Here is a 21,746-nt window from a genome sequence, read left to right as displayed (position 1 = left end):
TCGAGAGGTAAATTAGTAGACTAAGTAGTACGTTTAGTACCCCTGCCACACGGAATAGTTACTATATTTTTATTCAGTCATATAGGATTTAATCAGCTCGCGGTCTTGAGTGATTATACGAGCGCCGCAAGCGGATTTGTCGACCCCATAATGTCATTCGATCGAAATTACATTAATTTTGCCATGTGGCCGGGGTATGATGCAAGAATTCAGTGACTGCACGCGATAACGTCGCTTACATGATCGTGAGAAACACTTGTTTTGCCTTGTCCGCGTTGACTACGTCTACCTGATTTTTAACTGTTCTGTTTTGCTGTTTCCAAATCACTGCGTGTCTCGACATTTTGTCGAAGTATTTCTGTATAAAATATGCATTCCTACAACAATAATTGCATGACTCAATGTTTTCGACTTAAAACAATCACATTTTTCTATAGACGTCTTATACGCATACCTCGTGCCATTTCGTACCGATTATTTAGAGGTGTAATATTTTGCTCGTGTAATAAAATGTTTTTTATACCCGTTGCTACGTGCAGCTTTCATTTTAGCTAATATGACACGCGTATGTGACTAAAAACGCGTTACGGCGGTCGATCTACGCGCGTTGCCTTCGCTTCGACGCGCGCCCCCGATGGCCTTCCTTTGCGACGTCACGAGAAGAGCGCTACGGCCTTGTCTTCTAGGAGGTGTTGCGTCAAACCGGTGAACTGAAGCGAGGAGGAGAGACGCGAGGCCGCTTCTCCTCATTCTCAAATTCTCCCGCGGACAGTTACGTCAAAGAACTCGCTTGATCGCGCCCTTCTTTTCCAAAAGTGCGGCCATCCGTTTGAGATATCGATGCACAAGTAATGTTTTGGGGTTCGTAGCGTCGCGTTCAACACTTCTGCAGCCTTACTTTGCAAAATCCAAATTTCGGTTCAGTACCTCTTTAAGGCAAGATGCAGATATAGTTAACGTCTCTCTATAAAATTGGGGGCACCTTATGATTAGATGTCTAGCTTTATCAACTTGGAACGTCCAGCCCAATGGAAACAAGTATCTAGCTGAATTGGAGCATGCAGCCGAATGGAAACTTGTAGCCGAACTGAAGATTTAGCCAAACTGAAGCGTCCAGCCAAATTGAAACTTCTAGCCGAATATAAGCTTCTAGCCGAATTCAGGATGTAGCCGAACTGGAACGTGCAGCCGAATTGAAATTTCTAGCCGAATTAAGGCAATAGCCGAGTTGAGGCTTCAGCCGAATTGGAACGACACCGCTCATACATCATGCTAAATACAGTCTGCAAACATGAGTCCCCGCAACATCCGTGGTTCGAGTGCCGCGTGCCAAGTTTCTCCTTGAACTCATTGCCATGCTGCATTCGAAGCACGGGTCTCGCGGCGACTCGCGCTTTGAATCTCAATGCAGACTGTCTTTTGTATAATGTATAATGCCCGTGTCACACTAGAGCGACATACAGAAACAAACGACAGCGACAAGCCGCAAACCAGAGTCTTTCGCGATTTGAGAGGCTTTGTAGAATAAAGGAGGCTATGCTCAAACACGAGCATCATGTACGCGAGGGTATCTTCGGCAGGCTTGCAATCACTCATGCTGACTTCAGGAGCACCGAACTCCTAAACGCCTGCCATGGTACCATCGCGAGCATGGTGCATGGGTTTAAGGCTTGTCGCTGTCTTTTGTTTCTGTCTGTCGCTCTAGTGGGGCACGGGCATAAGCAGTGTGACCCCTGCTGAAGAGTTAAGGCACGTTCACACTGGCGACTAGCGACAGTCGGGAAAGCGGCCAGCTACATGCGACAAGCGACCACCGACGTTCACACTGCATGCCGGCGATCGGCGAGTCGCTACCGGCGAGTCGCCTCTCGGAAGCCGCCTCTCGGAAGCCACCGTCGAGCCAGAGCTTCGGATCGCGTTTCGCTATTTTTTTTTTTAATTTTTGCTGTCTCACAGTCACATATGCGTCGTCCTTGCTATATGAAAATGACTCCTCCTGTTGAGCTGGGCCTTTTGGTACTGTACAAAAAATACACTATCGCGAGATCGATGCGCTCTCTCTCTCGAGCTACGCGTCGATAGATACCTGTCAAGAAGTGACACGAATTTGCTGCCACGCCGAGTTCTTTTTCGGGCACTGGTTGAGTCGGAGTGTTGGGTTTATGATGCATAGGGTATTCTTCATTAGTGCCGACCAGACCCGCCGCAGAGACCTCCGTGGCTATGTACCCACGGCCGCTACCGCGATCCGAGGCGTGGAACGGACCTATTGGTTGCTTTTCCCGCAGGAGTTCGGCTTGCGGGATGTAAACAAACGCGACGCGCACTCGTGTCACTTCCGAAGCGCCGCTGATTGGTTCAGCCACCGGGCGAGTCGGCGACAAGTCGCCAATTTCGGTCTGGAAGCGATTGCTCCAAACATGTCGCTTTCGTCATTTCCGAATTGTTGGTTAAAAATTAATAATTTCAATAATAATTTCAGATTATACAAAAGACAAAAAAAAAACGTAAGCTTTTTTTGAAATCTAAGTGCTAACTTCTGGAGAGTAATGTGGAGTGCCTAAGTGGTGTTTGGATAACGAGCGCCACTTAGTCACTTCGTTGCTGCCCAAATTAAAATTTCAGTACTGCCAAAATGACGGCAGCCCGCGTTTACGTTCTCGTTCCATTTTAATTTGTTTTCAGCTTCCTACGTGTAATTAGTTTTGTACAGTTTTCTAGTAGTCTCTAGTCTTTAGTTTGCTTTTATTCTGTTCTCTTTTCATGTAGTGCGTGAATGTTTGCCAGGCGTTTTCCCTGAACGGAAGTTTCGTCAATTTGTTTAATACGAGTTTCTTTTTTTTTTTTGTACATTTTGTTAACATAAGTTATTAAACATGTTTTTATTTCGCCTATTTGCTGCATGGATGGATGGATAGATGGATGGAGGAATAGATCAAAGTTTGGATGCCAAAGGATTGCGCGTTGGCATCCGCCCGCCCGCCCTCCCGCCAGTCCACCCGCCCGCCTGCCCGCCCGTCGGTCCGTCCGTCCGTTCATGTGTGCATGCATGCATGCATGTATTCACGCATGCATACAAACAATAAAGCAAGCAATATTGCATGCATGCATGCATGCAATGAAAGAGCAAATAGGCGAAAATAAAAACATGTTTCATAACTTACGCTAAGAAAATGTAAAAAAAAAAGAAAAAAACTCTTATTGAACAAATTGACGAAACTCGTTTAAAAGGGTACCTTTATAACGGGCAGCAGCCCGATTTTTCTTGTTTAATCGTATCCTGGGCTTCGTCCTTTACTGGAATATTTTTATTGTTCGCTGCGATCGGCTATCTTCATGTTCGGAGGAAAAATAAACTCAGAGACTTAATACCATAATGTTTTTTGTATATTTTTTAAGTGTAAGCTTGGCACTGTTCTGCATGTCATTTTGGAATATTTGGACGACAAAAAGGTAAAACCAATCAATAAGTGTATCAAAGTTCGTTGTCGTTTCGCATTTTGTGTAGATATTCATTTAGGTACTAATAATGGCTGCCTTCAAAACTGAAATTGAAGCATGACCGATAAAACATATAACAATTTTTTTATTACTTTTAAGGTATTGGAGGACTGGGCACTTGATCGGTTAACCTACCAATTGTTTGAATAATTCTTTAATCGCGTTTAATTTTTCTCACCCGTTCGATTCAATTGTTGCAAAGAAAGAAGAAAGTAAATATTTATCGCTTTCCTCGGTCATGCAGATATGAACGAGTATATCAAGAGAAACATCGGGGGAAGTTCTGAAAAAGTCAATTTTAGGAGCCTGATTTGTCACTTCAAACAAGTGGAGAAAGTTATACGTGTCCCAGTTACTTCAATGCCGTGCGAGTGTCAGTCTAGAGCAAGGGAGGCTATTGTGAACAACAGAAGGAGTTCGCTATTACCGGAGAATATAAACGAACCTTCTTGCCTCTGCGGCTGTAGTAATAAAATGCGAGTGTGGCTGTGCTCTCGCTGCTCTCAACTACACATGAAGGTTGATTTTAAATCCGAAATCGTTCATTGCGCCGTTTATCACATAGTCAGCAAGTGCAAAAGATGTACTTTGGACTTATTAAAAACTAATATGCATGAAAAGGAACGAGACCGACTAATCGATTAATTTTTTGATTAAAAAGTGGCGATCATTCGGGGTAAAATGTATAATAGACGCACGCCTTCAGCAATTAGCCAAGGGGTAGGTATGATTAGGTATGATCAACCATCCAATATCCACCGAGTCCAACAGGCAGGCAATGAAGATGGCATCCATGTAATGGGGATCTCTCTCTTTGTTTAATGCGTTCGAAATAAAAACAAACACCCTGAGTGTGTGTTGACGGTTCTTTTTTTTTTAACGAATCGAGAACCGCTTTTTAAAATAAAAGAGCAAAATAAATGCATAACTCATTTCACATTTCCTTCGTTTCTTCTTGGTGGCCTTAATAACGTAAAAATACTTGTTCGTATACACAACGTGAGTCAAAGGGGTTGTTGTATGTTTGAAGGAACCTCATAAATAAATGTTTAAACGTATTGAGGAGCTAAGATTTTGTAAAAAGGTGGCCTAAGAACTTGCATTAGGTTATAGGAATTTCGCTGAACAATCTAACTTGAGAAAAACGTTAGAAATCAAAAACTTAAAATTCCCACCTACTGTGACCGTCTGCTAACAAAAGGCATGTTATTGCCGCGCCAGCTGACAAATGCAGGCTGTATGGAATAAATAATAAATCAAGAAACAAAATCATCATGCACTCTCCATTCTCACTGAAAAAGAGCGTGTCGCTTCTGGTTCAGAAACGTCATCTGCTATTCCAAAGATCGAGGGATGTGCCCGTTGTGGCCGCCTATTGACCCTTTCTTCAAGGGCGCCGCCATCTTGAATTGTCGCCACTTCCAGTATGGGCGAAAACATTGTTTTGCCTTGGAGAACATAATAGCGTTTCACGACAGGGACGAAGGGTAGGAACAAGACAACACAATGCGCTATTATTGTGTTGTCTCGTTCCTACCCTTCGTCCCTGTCGTGAAGCGCTATTATGTTCTCCAAGTTTCAGTACCAACTCGCCCAAGAATCCTCATTGTTTTTCCGTCGCCACGCCAGTAGAAGACACTTAGGAAATAGGCGTAACCTTCACACATTATCGTTTTGCCTCCCCCTTATTTTTTTTGCTAGTTACTCGTTGAAACGTTTTAGTATTTTTTCGTCGTCCATACCGGATACGCCTATTAGGTGGCTGGGGACGAGAGTACGCAGAAAAGGTCTATAAAGAGCCTTCCGAGAGTTTCCAACTGATCGATGGGGGTCACGTGATTTATGGGCCGCGTTTGCAATGCGGGCTCCGAGGAGGTGACAAACGCGTCGATCGTCTGCGAGCGTCTCTGCCCTTCTGCCCGCTTTCCTCCTCGCCACTTGACAACGCAGCGCATGCGCAATTGAAATCAATCGGCTCAGGAGGCGACCGCCTTTCAATTGCAAACGCGTTTCTGGGTTTAACTTCAGCACTCTTTAAAAGTTACACCACCTAGCCGCCTGCGATCTCACATGCCGCCATCTGTCGTCTATTGCGCCAATCAGACGCCTTTCGTTAGCAAGCAGGGACTTGAGGATGTTTTTTAATAGATTTCCTTGAGTAAGTTTGTTTAGTGAAATATGGCCAACCTAATGCATGTTCTTCGGCCACCCCTGCATCAAATCTTAGCTCGATACGTTCAGAAACCAATTTATGCGGTCCTCTCAAACAGTCAACGATTCCTTTGACCCTCGCTGTAGATTCAAAAATTATGTAAATAGCAAGTGTTCGTGTTTTTCTCGGCTTATATTTATATAGACCCGGCTCATTTAGAGAAACAAGCTCCTTATAAACAGTACCTATAAATGGGCAGAAGCCAGATTATACTCCCCCTCATCCTACGATGGACTAAAAGCCCAATGCTAGAGGCTGTCGGCTCCAATCACAAGCCTGTTAGAGACCACGTGGTATATTTGCTCCGTAATACGTATCAGTCCGCCAAGAATGTCATGCGCTAAGGCGAGACGACCTTATACCAGTGTTGCCTGCGCGCCCTCCAACTTCTCCGAACAGTTGACATGTTACGAAATGTGACAAGAATGTTTATGAAACTGAATACCATGTTCGTTTACTTTATCCATATAAAACAGAGCGCTATTATAACAGAGAAGCATATGCGTAAGATTAGTGCCCTTCGTACTCTGCGTTTCGGAATTTCTTTCACGCATCCTTTCGCAATCCGGATGCAAGCTTTTCTGAACCAGTGCTCCGCCCCTACGTGACGTGACACCAAGTGATGCGACATCATTTTCCTCACTAAATTTAGCGAAGAAACTGAATTGGTATTGAGGTCACGTAACAATTTTCCCGCTACATTTAGCGGGGGATTGAATTGCTGTTGAAGTCACGTGACGTCAATTTTTCCGCTTAATCTAGCGGAGAAACTAAATGTGTTCATTGGTGACGTGATACCAAGTCATGTGACGTCAATTTCCCCTCTAAACTTAGAGGGCAAACGGAATTGGTGTTGAGGTCACGTGACGTCAATTATCCCGCTACATTTAGCGGGGTATTGAATTGCTCTTGAGGTCACGTGACGTAAATTTTCCAGATAAATCGAGCGGAGAAACTGAATTTGTTCATAGGTTACGTGACACCAAGTCATGTAACGGGATTTTCCCTGCTGAATTTAGGGGGGATAGAATTGGTGTTGAGCTCACGTGACGTCGATTTTCTCGCTAAATTTAGCGCGGTTCCGCCGGCGCCGACTCCGTTCAACTCGGATACCGGCGGCTAAAAACTGCGCTCTAAAAGTATTTTCGACAATTAACACTTAAGCCGGGGTCACACTGATCATACACCACACAAAAGACAGTGTGCATACAGATTCGAACGCAAGTCACTGCGGCATACGCCCTTCGAATGCCGCGTCGCTATGAGTTCAAGGAGGAAACTTGGTGAGCGGCACTCGAACCACGGACATTACCGTGACTGGTGTTGGAAGACTGTTTTTTGTATGACGTATGAGCAGTGTGACCCGGCTTTAGGGGCTCTGGACTGGTCATATACAATGTTGAGCCCGAAAGTTCGGGGAGCGTCCCGATTGTACTTCTGCGACAAAAGCGGCGCTGCGTCATCGTCGCGAACGTTTAACGGCGCGCTCCGTAAATTTTGGCCTAAACTTTGGGATTGACGAGTCTAGGGTTTCAGGATCCGGAGAAGGTTTCTTGGTGGCCCCTGTAACCTAGTTTATTGCCGTTTCAGAATGACTTCGATGTGGGGACGGTAAAGGACGTAAAACGCACCTGACCGTGAGCCTTTCCTCGTTCCCTAGTTGTACAAAGCATTCGTTTTGTTCTTGTTTTTTTTTCTTTCTTTTACTATTATTAGGGGTTAAGGGTTTCTGCATCATTTAAGATTATATAACCCTTGTCGATTGAAGAGGGGTCACTCAGACGTTTTAAAACCTGCTCAAAGAGATTCTAAACAAGTACAGGCTTGTCGAGATTTATTTTTATTGAAACACAATTTACGAAGTCAACACTACCCGGAAACAATTTTCACGGCATAATTTTTTTTTTTTTTTTTTTTTTTTACGAAAGGTTTTCGTACCAATTTGAGTGTTCATGGTTGACCTCAATATTTTACAATTTCTGTGTCATCTTAATTTTTTTAATCGAAAATTCGCAGAATTTGTAGAACATGCTTTTCTTTTTTAATGATACGAAAAAAAGCATGAGTTGATTTAAAAATACTTTAAGGGGGTAGTTGCGGATGGCAAATCTCCGCGACACCTGTTAACCGACTTCCAAGATAGCAATGCCATCGAGATATCTTTTAACACAAAAGCATTACGGAGCTCGTGTCGCAGAAAAGCCGGCGTCGGTGGCGTGACGCGAAAATCCTGATTGGTCGATAGGGTCATGACGTCACAGCCACATTACCTCGTGCGGGAATTTCAAACAACCCAGAGCGCTCACGTGAAACGTGACGTCACGCATGGAATGAAAGTGATTAAAACACGACATCGGGGCAATGCGATTTTAAGGTCGGAGCATGTCTCAATGATTTCCCTTTATAAAGCGATTCATTTGCCTTAAAGAAAAATTTGAATAAGTTAAGGCGAGATTCGAACCCGCCACTCTTCGATTGCGAGCTAGACATGCTACTGACTAGCTCACGCAATGAATGTTTGCACGGCGAATGTGGAGGTGATGTCAACGGGGCCCGATAACACCATCGCGTTCCACTCTTAAAAAGCTCTGTTATACCCCGGCGTCGAGCCTAGGAAAAGTGGCGTAGCGCAGCGCACACAGACACTGATTAGTCGCAAATAGTGAGTTTCTGCTCGCCGGCCAACGAAAGACCCACTTTCTGCGCTACGCTACGTTCGCTGTGCTCCACGTTGAATTATAACAGACAGACTTGTGCGTAATTCAACTGCTCTATCGTGTTACTGTAGTTTACTTTTCTGAGTAGTTTAGTAACTTTCAATTACATTTTGTACTTCGGTAATTAGTAGTTCACTTTAATTACTTTTTCCGAGTAACTTCTACTCAAATTACTAATTACCTTTTTAATATTAATGGTAGGTGTGTAGGTCAACAAACATTCCTGCACAAATACAGGTAAGATGTTAGAAGATCAGCTGATTTTTGCAAAGAGGGAGAGCATGTGGCGTAGGAAGGGTTTGTGTGTGTGTGGTGGGGAGTGGAGGGGGGGGGAGTAATTTGGAGGGTTTGAAACCATCCAGAAATTTTTACGAGCACCCCATTGCAACAACCATGCTACGAGGCGCATAAGTGGACAGACACGGCGCAAGTGAGGCTCAGTAAATGCGTGATTAGCGCCGAAGACTGGCATTTCTTTGTGTCCCGAAGCTCAAGGAGACTTAACGCATTTAAAGAAAGAGTTTGTCCCCGCTTCTCGCCAACGTAGGGACTCTCGGCCACTCCAGGAGGTGTACACACTGCAGCCTCACCCAAAGGAGTCAACAAAATGCAGCACCCGCACTGAAGCCCATCTGGTGCTCCCGTAGTTTGTGCTGTATTTGAAGGATCGTGTGCTAAAGGGCAACGCAAAGGTAACGCCTTTGCGTTGCCTTTTCTCCCAAAACTCAGCATATGCAGATCTTCCCAGGATTCGAAGATAATTCGAGAAGCTTAATATTTTCCCAAAAGTACTTACAAAAAAAAAAATCTGATTTGGGAAGTATTTTAAGACAATGGTACTTAAAGCACTAATTCAAGTAGGATTAGAAAACCTTTACTTTACTTGAAGTACATTCTCTGAGCATGTACTCGTAGTTTACTCAAATATTTTTTGGTACATTCCAAAAAAAAGTGAAATTCCCGACTTTAAAGTGCATTCCCCAAATTTGGAAACAAAAAATGGTATATCGTCATGTGAAAACGCACTATCGTCTTTCGAGACGTCATCTGGTAATTTTTCTGAGTGAAGTAATGGCGGCTATAAAGCAGATAAAAATAAGTGCGTTAGAAGTGTATTGTGTTAAATAGTTAGCGAGAATAAAAGAAACACTCCGTGGCGACTTGACATTATCCAATATTTGCCGCCATCTCCGAAAAAAAATGGATCCTCCTCCGATTACCCCTGGAGCAATGCATACCAGATAAAATAAAGTAAGAAAACTATAGTATGAAAGGGCGTCAAAAATACTGTGTTAAAACATATTTTTAGTCTACTTTAAACGCATGATGTGTTTATAGTATTTCACTTCAAGTCTATTGCACCCGGTGCACTTTATTCTTGAAGTACATAACCTCTAATTGACTTTGTACTTTACTTCAGTACTTTTTAGACATACTTTATGCAGCACTGTAAACAAGAAAACACTGTCTGCAAAATCAAGCTCAGGCAGCACTAAACCTTAAAGCAAACTTGCGCGTATTCAATTACTCTACTCAAGTTACCCTAGTTTAACTTCTTTTCTGAGTAGCTTTGTAACTTTCAATTACATTTTTATTGCAGTAGGTGGTAGTTTACTTTAATTATTTTTTCCGGTAAATTCTACTCAAATTACAAAATACTTTTGATTTTGGAGGTTTGCTTGTCAACAAACATTCCTGCACAAAAATAAATAATATGTTGGAAGATCAGTTGATAATTACGAAGAGGGTGAAGCATGTGGTGTAGGCAGGGGTGTGAGTCGTTTGGAGGCTGAAGCACCTGGCGTACGCAGGGGAGTGAGTTGTTTGGAAGGTCCGAAACCCTCTAAACTTTTCACGAGCCCCCGACTGCAACAACCCTGCTACGAGGCGCGGGGAGCGGACTGACACGTCGCAAGGGAGACCCAGTAAATGCGGGATAAGTGCCGAAGACTGGCATTTCCTTGTGTCCCGAAGCTCAAAGAGACTTGACATATTTCAGAAAAAGGTTTGCCTCCGCCTCTCCGCAACATAGGAATTCTCGCCCACCACAGCAGTTGTACACACTGCAACCTCACTCTAACGAGCCAACAAAATGCAGCATACGCTCTGAATCTCATCTGGTGCCCCCGTAGTGTGTGCTGTACTTTAAGGATCGCACGCTAAAGGGCAACGCAGAGGTTACCTCTTTGAGTAGCCTTTCCTCCCAAAAGTCAGTATATGCAAATCTTCCAGGGTTCTAAGATCGTTCGAGAAGCTTATTAAATCCGCCGACGTTTTTACAAAAAAAGAAAAAAAATGGATGGAAGTGCTTCAAGAACATGGAACTTAATTTTAAGTAGGATTAGAAAACTTTTACTTTACTTGAAGTACTTTTTCTGAGCATGTCCTTGTACTTCACTAAGTATTGTTTCTGGTATTTTTTTGAAAAAAGGAAAATTCCCGACTTCAATGTATGTTTCCCCAATTTGGAATAAAACAAATCGCGTATCGTCGTCTGAAAACGCGCTGTGGTCTTTCGAGACGTCATCTGGTAATTTCTCTGAGTGAAGTAACGGCGCCTATAAGACCGATACAAATAAGTGCCTTAAGTGTGTTGTGTTTAATAGTTACTCAGCGCGAGTAAAGCAACTGCTCTTGTGTGACTTGACTCTATCCAATATTTGCCGCCATATCCGAAAAAAAACGGAAGCTCCTCCATTACCCCTGGAGCATTGCATACCAGTCAAAATATAGTAAAAAAAAATAAGGTATGAGGGGCATCATGAAAGATTGTATTAAAGAGTATTTGTGCTTTACTTGAAACCTACGTTGTATTTATAGTATTTTACTTCACGTACATTGCACCCGGTGTACTTACTATACTTAATGTACATAACCTCTAATTGACTTTGTACTTTACTTTAATTACTTGTTAGATACAACACTGTAAACAAACAAACACTGTCTGGAAAATCAAGCTCAGGGAGTGCTAAACCTCAAAGTAGAAATGATACATCCGCAGTACACCACTGACCAGAAAACAAAATGTACAAAACAATTTACGACACTGAAGCAGAACCAGCTATTAAAGCATGTATGAGAAAACACAATCCGGTTTATATTTGGCTAGCAGAAATTCGCTAACGGACCAAAACATTCACGTACTTTCTTGTTACTATAAAAATATAAAACTAAATTCAGAAGTAATTCCCTGCTTTTGTATGGTGGTTAGTAATTTACTTAATTGCTTTCCATTTGAGTAACTTTTACTCTACTCAAATTACTTTTGAGGCGAACACTCAGTAATTCAACTTAATTACTTTTTTTGTGTAACTTGTACATGTTTGCTTCCAAGTAGCGAGCTCCCATTTTGATTGCCCTTCCGGAAAAGCACCGTCTACTGAAACGTTACTGAGAGTGGAACACGCTTCCTAAAACAGCGAGAAAAGCGGAGCTGACGCTTCACGCTCAAATCCTAGAGCGCACAGCGCATGTGCAACGCCGACTCCGCTTTGCGTAAAGCTGTGCGAGATGACGAAAACGGTCTGCTAAAACTCTATTATATTACGCACATCGTGCCGTTTTGTGCACTATATTCGCTCACATCAAAGTTATTTTTATTTTTAACAGTGAGTTCTAGGCAAACATTCCGGTAAAGTAAATCAAACGCGGGATTTTCTTGCATCATGCGGGAACTTACACCCAAGGTTTTCTTTGAGCCTGCTGAGCAAGCCATTTATATAGTAGCTTCAATCCAATCGATGTGTAGAGAGCTAGCAATCCGACCGCTACCCAACCGTCACGAAAGCGCTCATTGAATTCATGAAAGTTTTTTTTTTTTTTTTTTCAATTCTAGGCAAGTGTTAATTTCGACCTTTTCGTTACGAGCACACAAAGGCCGATGTTTCCGTCACAGGTTTGGATACGTTACCTCGAAGGAAACTATGCTGTATTCTATTTTTTAGTTCACCGCTACTATACGCACCGATCTTCATTTGATATGCAGATGCCCGCTAATTGGATGCAGGAGCGAGCGGAACGCAGTTCCATTCTCTACAGATGCCAGCCGCATACGCTCGGACGCACCCCGGTCGAAAGTTTCGAAACTTTCCCGGGCTCTCCCATCTTCCCTGGAATCGCGCCTACATTCCGTCTTCCTCTAAGCTTAAAAAAAAAACGGTGGACGTTACGTGCTCATTGGGCCTGTCGTACGCATATTTTTGATCACATGGTTGCGCTGACGCATATGCCGTCGCGCAGAAAGCTGTCTGCGCGATGAATGGCGGGTGGCTCATCAGTTCTGTGAGCGCGAAACTCCCACCGCCTTGTCAACGTGAATGAAGCATCAAAGCCCCCGCGTGCAGTCGCCGCTCACATACGCTAATTCGACGCAGGAGCTCACGGGCCGTGCCTCAGAGGAGGCTTTTCCAGCGGAGTCCCGGTTATGAGAAGATGGTATCCGCAGTAGCTTATATGGCGTGCAAGTTCGTGTGCGCCTTCTCGTGCGTTTGTTTACGCCCCAACGGACCCACGAGCTGACCCCCCCCCCCCCCCCCTCCCCCCGGCCTCAAACAATGACGATGTGCTCTCGGCTTCCTAGCCATCGTGCGCTTCCTGTCCGTTCTCCATTTCGCCCTTTGGTAGACGTGTTCCTTCTTGCGTTTCGACGCTCCTAAGACGCATATCGGAACACTTGCCCGCCGGATATCCTTGGCTACGTTTCGCTGAGACACGATGGGATGGCGGGTGAGCGGGACATCCATGCTTCGTTACGGCCGGCCTAGTCAGCGTCTTTCCTTACGGCTGTCATTTGCTGTTCCTCCAACGGGGGGTGCTTTCTCGGTAGGGATGTTAATGACAGAGGCAAAGCGATCAGCCTACGAAAAAAACCAAAAAAACCTGTCGTTGGAGTTATGTGCAAAAATGTTGTTGAATGTGGCGCATGTAATGTGTTTGTTCGCGCCCCTCTCTCAGTAAAAATTTAGGTATTTAATATTATTACCAGCCTGCGAACATTCAGATCAAAACTACTGACTGAGAGTCCTCAAACTTGCGGAATATGCTCATCTGTCATTCGCGGATGCAGGATTCACTTCACAGTCTTTAGTCCTTTTGAGGTCGTCGTCGCACATGTACGGTGGAGATTGCACAGCTGAGAGTGCACCCTAAAGGCGGCACTGCCCGCACCGCGAGAGGTGTGTCTATTTGTTGCTTTTGACAAGCTATGAACGTTATATTCGCACGATGTGTCGTTTTACTGGGTCATTTATAGTTTTCAAATTAGACGCTCCGCGCACGTGATGCTCACTTCGCATACCACCGCTCGGGCGACAGTGCCATTTGCTTTTCCGATTCAGACTAGCGCTTTTGGGAAACAAATTGGGAAACAAATTTAGATGATGAGAGCTCATTATCCGTCAAAGAAACACGTAAAGAACCTCCGTTCAGAAACTTGTAGCCGCTACAATGTCGCTAAAACGGACGCGCCGAAAATGAAACCGAATAAAAGAAAAAAACAGAAAAACGTTTTGCCTTGAACATTTTTGTTTGATGCTTATCAACTTTAACAATTTGCAAACACTGTATGTGCTCCAGCTAGATAGTTAAGAAGACGCCTGTGCGTTGATCTCTTCTTTATACTATTCTTTTAGGAAGAAAATTGCACCACTGGAAAACATACTTTCATCATCATCATGATTTTTTATCTTTGAAGGCTCTTGCGGGCATTACACCAGAAAACGGTACATTGGTTTTTAGTTTTTCGTTTTTTAAATCCAACTTTTTTGCAGATAATTTTAGCATATTAAAGGAAGGAATTAGTCGGGTAATGAATGAATGAAAATGGTTACAGAGGCTGCAAATCTATGTTCGTCAGTTATGGCAATAATTAAAAAAATTACTGTCAGTGCGTAGGCGAGCTGGTGGAAGTTTACCATGATTATTTAACCCAAGACTGTAACTGTAAAACAGTTGCCTCCTTCTGCCCCAGATTCGGGTGAAATAATCATGGTAACGATTTCATTGTAAAGTATACGTTCCAATTGTTAATGGCCAACGGTAAAGTTGATTACAGCGTGAAGTAGTCGAGGGAACAATGTGCAGCAAATTTCGAAAAAATATCTCGAACGCCATAAGGCAATAAGAAAAGTGTCTTCGCTGACATACGTGCTGCACTGTACAAAACGATCAAGGCTGCTGCGTGCTTTAAGAAATTTAAACTCTTGAATTTAGGGAAATCGGCACAAAACTTAGCACAGTCGTAAATCTTAAAAGCCTGCTCCAACCTTTTGTCTGTATAGTTATCAGTGAGGTATATCTAAGACATGTCCGTATCTACTATAAATAATTCCTTGAATATACGGTTGCCGCTTGTAAATTGGGATGTTATTCAATTCATCTTACCTCAAACTCCCTGTTCAAATCGCGTATTATCTCAGAGATTTTTCTTGTGAAACGTCGATCATTTCTTCTATATATTGTGAACGACTTAATTTTCGCGAGGACCTAATTTTTGCGGATTTAATGGATCGCCTAGAATTCGCGAGAGATAGGTCGGACGAACCATTCCGGTAAAGTATAAACACATTGGGATCTATATTAAGATCCCACCACGTCGCGAAAATTAGAACCCGAGGATTATTTCAAAACCTCAGCTTTGACCTTGTGGTGGGGTTGCCTTGCTGCATGCCCATCCGGGAGGAACAACACGAAGCCGGGGTTTCCAAAACGAGAAACTACATTTATTAAAGTAACAGGAATGGATTGTTAGTATCAACGTAAAACATTGCCGGAGCGTTCGAACTGCACGCCTCCGTGGCCACGGTCCGTCCACCCTCTCTGTGGGCGTGTGCCTTCTTTTATAGGCTTTTGTGCTTTTCTATACGTGCGCTATTGCGCGCCTCGGCCGTTGTCCAGTTTGGGCATTCGGCAGCGGCCTCTGGCCGTGGTGGGAGACTTGCTCCCACACTTCCCCCCCCCCCCTTAAGCGTCTGGCATGTCGATGCCAGTGTTGTCGTGGTCGTCCTTGGGAGGGGTCGTCGTCGAGGGTGTGGACGGCGGCGCTGTATCGGCGTTAGGGCGCGCTCCAGGTCGCGCTTGTCCTTTGGTGGCCGTTTCCGGAATCGCCGGCGGCTGCAGCTTTCGGTGCCTTCTTGCCCACTGGCCGCAGTTCCACGGGGTGGGCCTCGCTGGTTGCTGCCGTGACTGGTACCGCCACGTGTCCTGGGACCCTGGCGAGCAGATGACCGGGATTGGTAGTGGCGTCGCCCATGATCCACCTTCGTGAATCAGAGCGAGCAATTGCCATGGGTTACTCTCATGTTAACCCCTGGCTCTATGAGGCATAAAAAAAAGGATAAAGGATCTGGGGTGGGCACAATCGCGCAATATTTCCCCCTCTCCCCCCTCAGAAAGGCGATCAGACCCGTGGGATGATATACGATCGAGGTACAACGCTCGAAACCCAAAAAAAGAAGGAAAAAAAAAAGAATAATCTTGTCCACCGCTTTACAACTTCTCTCAGCCGTCACCGACGTCGCAGGTTGTACCGCCTGTGTGGCGGCGAGGGGGGGTCCGGGGACGGGCCGTCGTCGGCATCGGTCTGATCCTGCGAAAAACCATCTTCCGGGATGTGGAATTGTTTAAGGTCGGTGACATGAGTTGGTCCAGTGGACTCACCACTGAAATGGTGAATTAGCGTGTATGTAAGCGGGGAAAGCTTTTTGCCTACACGAAATGGACCATCCCACCTGTTGGCCAGTGAGGCTGTGAAGCCTTTCGCCGCGTCACTCAGGGGGTGAGTGCGCCTGAGCACCAAGTCTCCCACCTCAAACTGCAGGTCTCGGCGTCCCTGGTTGTACTGGTCGGATTGTTGCAGTCTGGCAACGTCAAGGTTCTCCCGGGCTTCCTTGAGGTTAATGGTGAAACGCTTTCGCAGGTCGTCTGCGAACTTTGTGTAGTTGCGGTCCTGTGCCCTGGGCTCTGTCGAACGGAGAGTGTTAGTGAGAGGGAAAGCAAGCTCTCTGCCAAAATTGAGCTGGGCAGGGGTGAGCCCGGTTGACCGGTTAACCGTGGTGCGAGTGGCGAAGGCCATTTCTGGGAGCTTCGCATCCCAGTCTTTGTGGCGCTCCGTATGAGCAACAAGCATCATCTTAAGGTTTCGATTCACCCTTTCGGTTATATTTGCCTGGGGATGATACGGCGAAGTCCGTTTATGTTCAATTCCCAGAACCGCGCACGCCTCGACGAACACTTTGCTCGTAAAATACGACGCATTATCCGAAATTAGGCTTGCCGGGAAACCAAAACGAGCGAAAACTTGAAGTAGGCAGTCCCATATTTTCTGCGAATCCAACTTTCGTAAAGGGAACAGCTCCACCCATTTGGTGAAATGGTCTGCTACTACGAACAAGTACTGGTTTCCGCGTGGACTACGTGGAAATGGACCCATGACGTCACAGCAACAGATCTGCCAAGGGCTCTGGCTTGCGATCGGTTGCATGAGACCAGGGGGTTGACCACCACGTGGCTTCGCTTTCTGGCATGACGGGCAACTACGCGCATACCTCAGTACATCTTGCCGCATGCCGGGCCACGTCGCAATCTGGGACAACTTATCGTAAGTCTTGCTCCCACTGCTGTGTCCGGCTAGGGCAGAGCTGTGCATGTATCGGATGAAAAGCTTACGTAGCTTGCGGGGTATCACGGTCCGGAATGCTGAACCGTCCGGATCGTCGTCGGCCTGGGGGATGTAGCGCAGCAGGAGGCCGTCCTCGCTCATCAAGTAGGAGTCGAACTCCGTGTCACTTGGGCGGTCCACTGGACCGGACGCTGCCAGTTAGGCAGTCACTTGTTGGCACAACCCATCGTCGTGCTGGGCCTTGAGAAGATCCTCTCTTGAGACCAATGTACCCCACCGTGAGTCAGGTGGTCCCTGTGTTGTATTAACGACTGCGACCAGCCCTGGGGATTCCTGCACGTGGTTCTCAGGAAGGGGGGCGCGGGAAAGTGCATCAGCGATTTGGTTTGTAGCACCCGGCCTGTATACAATAGTGTAATCGTATTGTTGCAGCGTAAGTGCCCAACGAGCGAGGCGACCAGCGGGGTTCTGAAGTCTTTTCAGCCATGACAACGCTAAATGATCACATTGAATTTGGAATGTTGCGCCATCCAAATACATGTCAAATCGCTTTAACGCATACACTATGGCTAAGCATTCCCTTTCTGCAACGCTGTAGTTACGCTGTGCGGAATTGAGGGTCTGACTTGCGAAAGCAACCGGGCGAAGTATGCCATGATGTTCCTGCAGTAAAACAGCTCCGACGCCACAATCGCTTGCATCTGTCTGCAAAACGAATGGTTGGTTTAGGTCGGGAAGATGCAGACACGCGTTCTCTGTCACTGCCTTTGATAGCGCTGCGAATGCGCTTTGTTGTTGTTCGCTCCAACACCATTTGACGCCTTTTCGAAGGAGGTGATTAAGCGGCTGAGAAATCTCGGAGCAGTAAGGAATGAAATCCCTATAGAATGCAATCATTCCGAGATATCGCTGTAAACTTTTCACGTCATGGGGGCGCGGGTACTCAGTTAGTGCGCGCAGTTTTTCTTCGTCGGGACGGAGCGTGCCGCTATCGACAACAAATCCGAGGAGGTTAATTTTGGGCTCGGCCAGTTGAACTTTCCTCGGATTGATTGTTAGGCCCGCGTTCCGCATCCGCTCAAGCACGATAGTCAAGTGTTCAAGATGCTCCTCGAATGTACGCGAGAAAACAACAACGTCATCCATGTATGCCATCGCGAATTCGTACTTTGCGTTTCCGAGCACAACGTCCATCAGACGTTGAAAGCTCGCTGGCGAGTTGGACAAGCCAAAAGGCAAGCGGGTGAACTCGTACAGCCCTCTGTGGCAAATGAAAGCGGTTTTCTGCACGTCTAACGGATGCACCTCGATCTGAAGGAATCCGCGGCTGCAATCCAATGTGGTGAACACCGTCGCGTTGCCGAGCGCGTACATTATAGAGGAAATGCTGGGAAAAGGGTAGCTGTCCCGTACAGACACTTCGTTCAGCCGTCTGTAATCTACGCAGAGTCTGGCAGTTCCATCTTTTTTCGGAGCGAGGACGACAGGAAATGCCCAAGGGCTCTTTGACTCACGTACTGCGCCGGTGTCCAGCATCTCCTGAAGGGCCACGTCCAGGAGCTCTCTTTTGTGCACGCTGATGGGGCGTGGATTGCACCTTCGAGGCGGTGCGTTACCGGTTTCAATCCGATGCAGCAAGATGTCTGTCTTTCCTGGTCGCTCCGTGAACATCGGAGAGAACGGCCGCAGGACGTCCTCCAGCTGTCCCTTCTGGAGGTCAGTGCCCGGACACTTCTGGAGGGTATCCGAGATTTCGGATGGTAGGGCAGCTGCAGGCGTTGTGAAGTGGGCTGGGAGGGTTGGGCCAGCGATGCAGTTCTCTCGTCTGGTGAACGGAGTCAGGTCCGCCTGGTTTCCCAGACGATAGCCGCCACCAGGGAAGTCGAGCGTCATGCTTACGCCTGCGATAAAATCTCGACCCAAGATCACGGGTACGGCGAGCCCCGGAAGATACAGAAAGCGCTGACGCCGTCTCTTCTCATTGAATGAAATTTTAAGCCTTACGGCTCCGTCCGCCGATATTGTTGACCCGGAGGCTAACTGCAGACGTGTGTCTGCCAAACGAAAGGTTATTTTTTTATTTTTGCATAGTTCATAGGCAGCGTCCCCTATAAGCGAGATAGCAGCCCCGGTATCCAAAAGCGCGGCAAAAGGAAAACCGAGCAAAGTGATCGTCATGCGTGGCTCGATCATTTCGCTGTTAGGCTGAATTCGACATACCGATGGAACAAGTGACGCTGCGTGCGTGGTCCCGGCTGTGATAGCGGCCATCGGCGGCTCTGCAGTGGGGCTCATTGCCGCCGGCCGTAATAGTTTCCCGATTGGGATCCCACGTGACCTTCCGGATTTTCACGGCCCATAGGCGCGCGAGGGTTGACCGGATTTCCACAATCCCTCCGCTCACTTCCAGCCCTTCCTCCATTTGTTTCGTTCTGCCTCGGGTTTGTATTTGGGCACTCTCTTTGGAAGTGGCCGCGCTGTCCACAGTTGTGGCATTGGTCCGAATACCTGCTTGAGTCGCCGGCACCAGGGCGCTCTTCGGACGTCCTCCAGTGGCCCCGCATTGAACCAAAACTGGAGCGCCTCCGGCTGCTTTGATTGGGCACTCTGTGCCAGTCCCGTGGAGGTCTTAGCGCCGGGATTGCCTCGGGGCCCTGCCTAGCACATGCGGGTTCGAGAGAGTTTGCGGCCAAAGGCGGTGGGAGATAGCTCTTCTGAGCGAGGAAGATCTCCTCTGTGCTGCGGGCATGCCGGGCTAGCTCTTCAATGGTCTCAAAGGTGCGGCCGTGTAGGTACACGTGGTACTTTGGGTGACATTGTCTGAGGACCCGAGCTATAATCTCCGACTCGAAGGCATTAGGTTGTGCCCTTCGTGTGAGTTCCTGCAATGCGCGAACATACTGAACCAGGCTTTCGTTCGGATGTTGCGTTCGGGACTCGAGTTCTTTCAAGATTTGTAACTCGTAACCAGGTGGCAGGAACTCTGCTCGGAATTGCCGCTCGAACTCCGCTAGGCTGGTGAACGTAGGTTGCAGCCTTAACCAGCACGCAGCACTAGACTTTAGAGCGAGTGGGAGTATTCTGCTTATCACGAGGGATTCCGAGGCGCCTGAGGCGGCTTTGTAGACGTCGAGCTCACCCAGAAAGTCGGCGACTGACTTGACGTCGTTGTAGCCAGTGTACACCGGCACCGTCAGCTGGGGACGCAGCTCCGGCTCACCTGACTGCTGCACGGCGAGACGCTGTGTAACCGCATCACACATAGCTGCCACCTTCAGTAGCAATTCGGCCTGCGCATCCGCCGTGCCTGCTCCGGGATCCACGCTTGCTCCAGGCTTTTCGCCATCCTTCGTCTCGGACCGTAGTGTGGGAGACATGGCGGGAAAAAAACAGAAACGCCAAGCAGACAAGAAAACGTGTGCGGCAACCAACGAGGTAGAGGGGCTTAGAGCGATAAACCGGGGTTCCGGTCTGCACTCGAAAGTGACCCCCATAAGGAGGCTGCCATTGTACGCAAATTTGACCACACGTCACATGACCAAACCAAATACGTGACGTCACAGGAAAGATGGCAGCGCCCATGCAGCGGCTGGCCCCAGCTGGGCCGGAGCTTGTCGGATACTTTGTTGGTTGTCGTTCGTCTCGGCGAGTTGATTTCAGACGCGGAAGCCGTCATATGAGGCCGGTCGAAAGCGAGTTCAGAGTTCAACGTGGTGTTTGACGTAGGTATAACGTGAAAATACGGAGGAACGGTGTGCATTTCGCTGGTGACCGACCGGGATACTGCCACGGAAGAGACAATCTGACCTACGTTGCTCGGACCTCGGATTGATTCGGATACCGCTAGGATAAAATTTAAGGCGACGTTTCTGTGCTCTCGTAGACCATCGGAATCTTCGAGGTTTTCAGTGAAGCGTGTGCAATATATTTGGATACACAGTTTAGCGACGGAAATTGCGTGAGTAGTGCTTGGCGGTGTGCAATCGTGGTGCAGCTTCGATCAAATGACCGAGGGCTTACTTCGGTTGTGCGGCGCACCGGAAGGCTGCCTTGAAGCTGGTAGTTCCCGTGCCGTGCTGAATGATGCTGTGCTGCTTACAAATTGTTCCGGCGTAGAAGTGCACTTTCACGGAGCACAGGTGTGCGGCGCACCGAAGAGCTGCCTTCAAGCTGGTAGTTCCTGTGCCATGCTTTAGGTGATGCTGTGCTGCTTCCGAAATTGTTCCGGCGTAGACGTGCACTTTCACGGAGCACAGGTGTTGCAGTTGGTATTGATCCCGCTGGTCTGTAGCACGTTTCGTCAACACAAACGTTTCATCCACACTCGTTACGCGAATTGCAAGCTGTCCGGACATTGCATCGAGCGTGTTACGTACCCAGCTCACGCCGCTTTGTGGCAACAGTCGGCAGTGGCTCATTACCAGAAAAGTGGTCCCACATCCATTTCAGTTCAGTTCGTCCACAGCAGTCGCCAAACCCCGAAGGGGAGGATTTATTCGGACAGAATGCCACTAAAGCAATGCAGCTTCTTCAGTGGTCAGGATAGATTCTCTTCTGCGAGTTTTGTTATACTGTCACGGATCCTTGTTCCAGTCCTAGCTTCTATCAATATTCACTATTCTGGGACACTTCAGGTCATGCTCAGCAGTAATCGTATGTTCTGGTGGAGGTGCTGGGCACCCATAGCCCTTCACTCTGT

At 46.9% G+C, this 21,746-nt stretch overlaps 1 protein-coding gene across 1 annotated transcript in view; it reads right to left on the bottom strand.

The window, feature by feature from the left end:
* LOC121837198 overlaps window positions 1-20,449 on the bottom strand; it is a 32,086-nt gene extending 11,637 nt beyond the window's left edge. The window contains exon 1 of the mRNA XM_042292752.1: window positions 19,944-20,449. Within this exon, the coding sequence (XP_042148686.1) occupies window positions 19,944-20,424 (481 nt within the window). The 5' untranslated portion in view covers window positions 20,425-20,449. The remainder of the gene's footprint in view (window positions 1-19,943) is intronic.
* Between the last annotated feature and the right edge of the window lie 1,297 nt (window positions 20,450-21,746).

The sequence above is a fragment of the Ixodes scapularis genome, unplaced genomic scaffold (genome assembly GCF_016920785.2).
Source record: "Ixodes scapularis isolate PalLabHiFi unplaced genomic scaffold, ASM1692078v2 PGA_scaffold3__209_contigs__length_174095766, whole genome shotgun sequence".
NCBI classification, from domain to species: domain Eukaryota; kingdom Metazoa; phylum Arthropoda; class Arachnida; order Ixodida; family Ixodidae; genus Ixodes; species Ixodes scapularis.
Note: the sequence above shows the minus strand (reverse complement) of the source record. Positions and strands in the feature narration are given on the sequence as shown.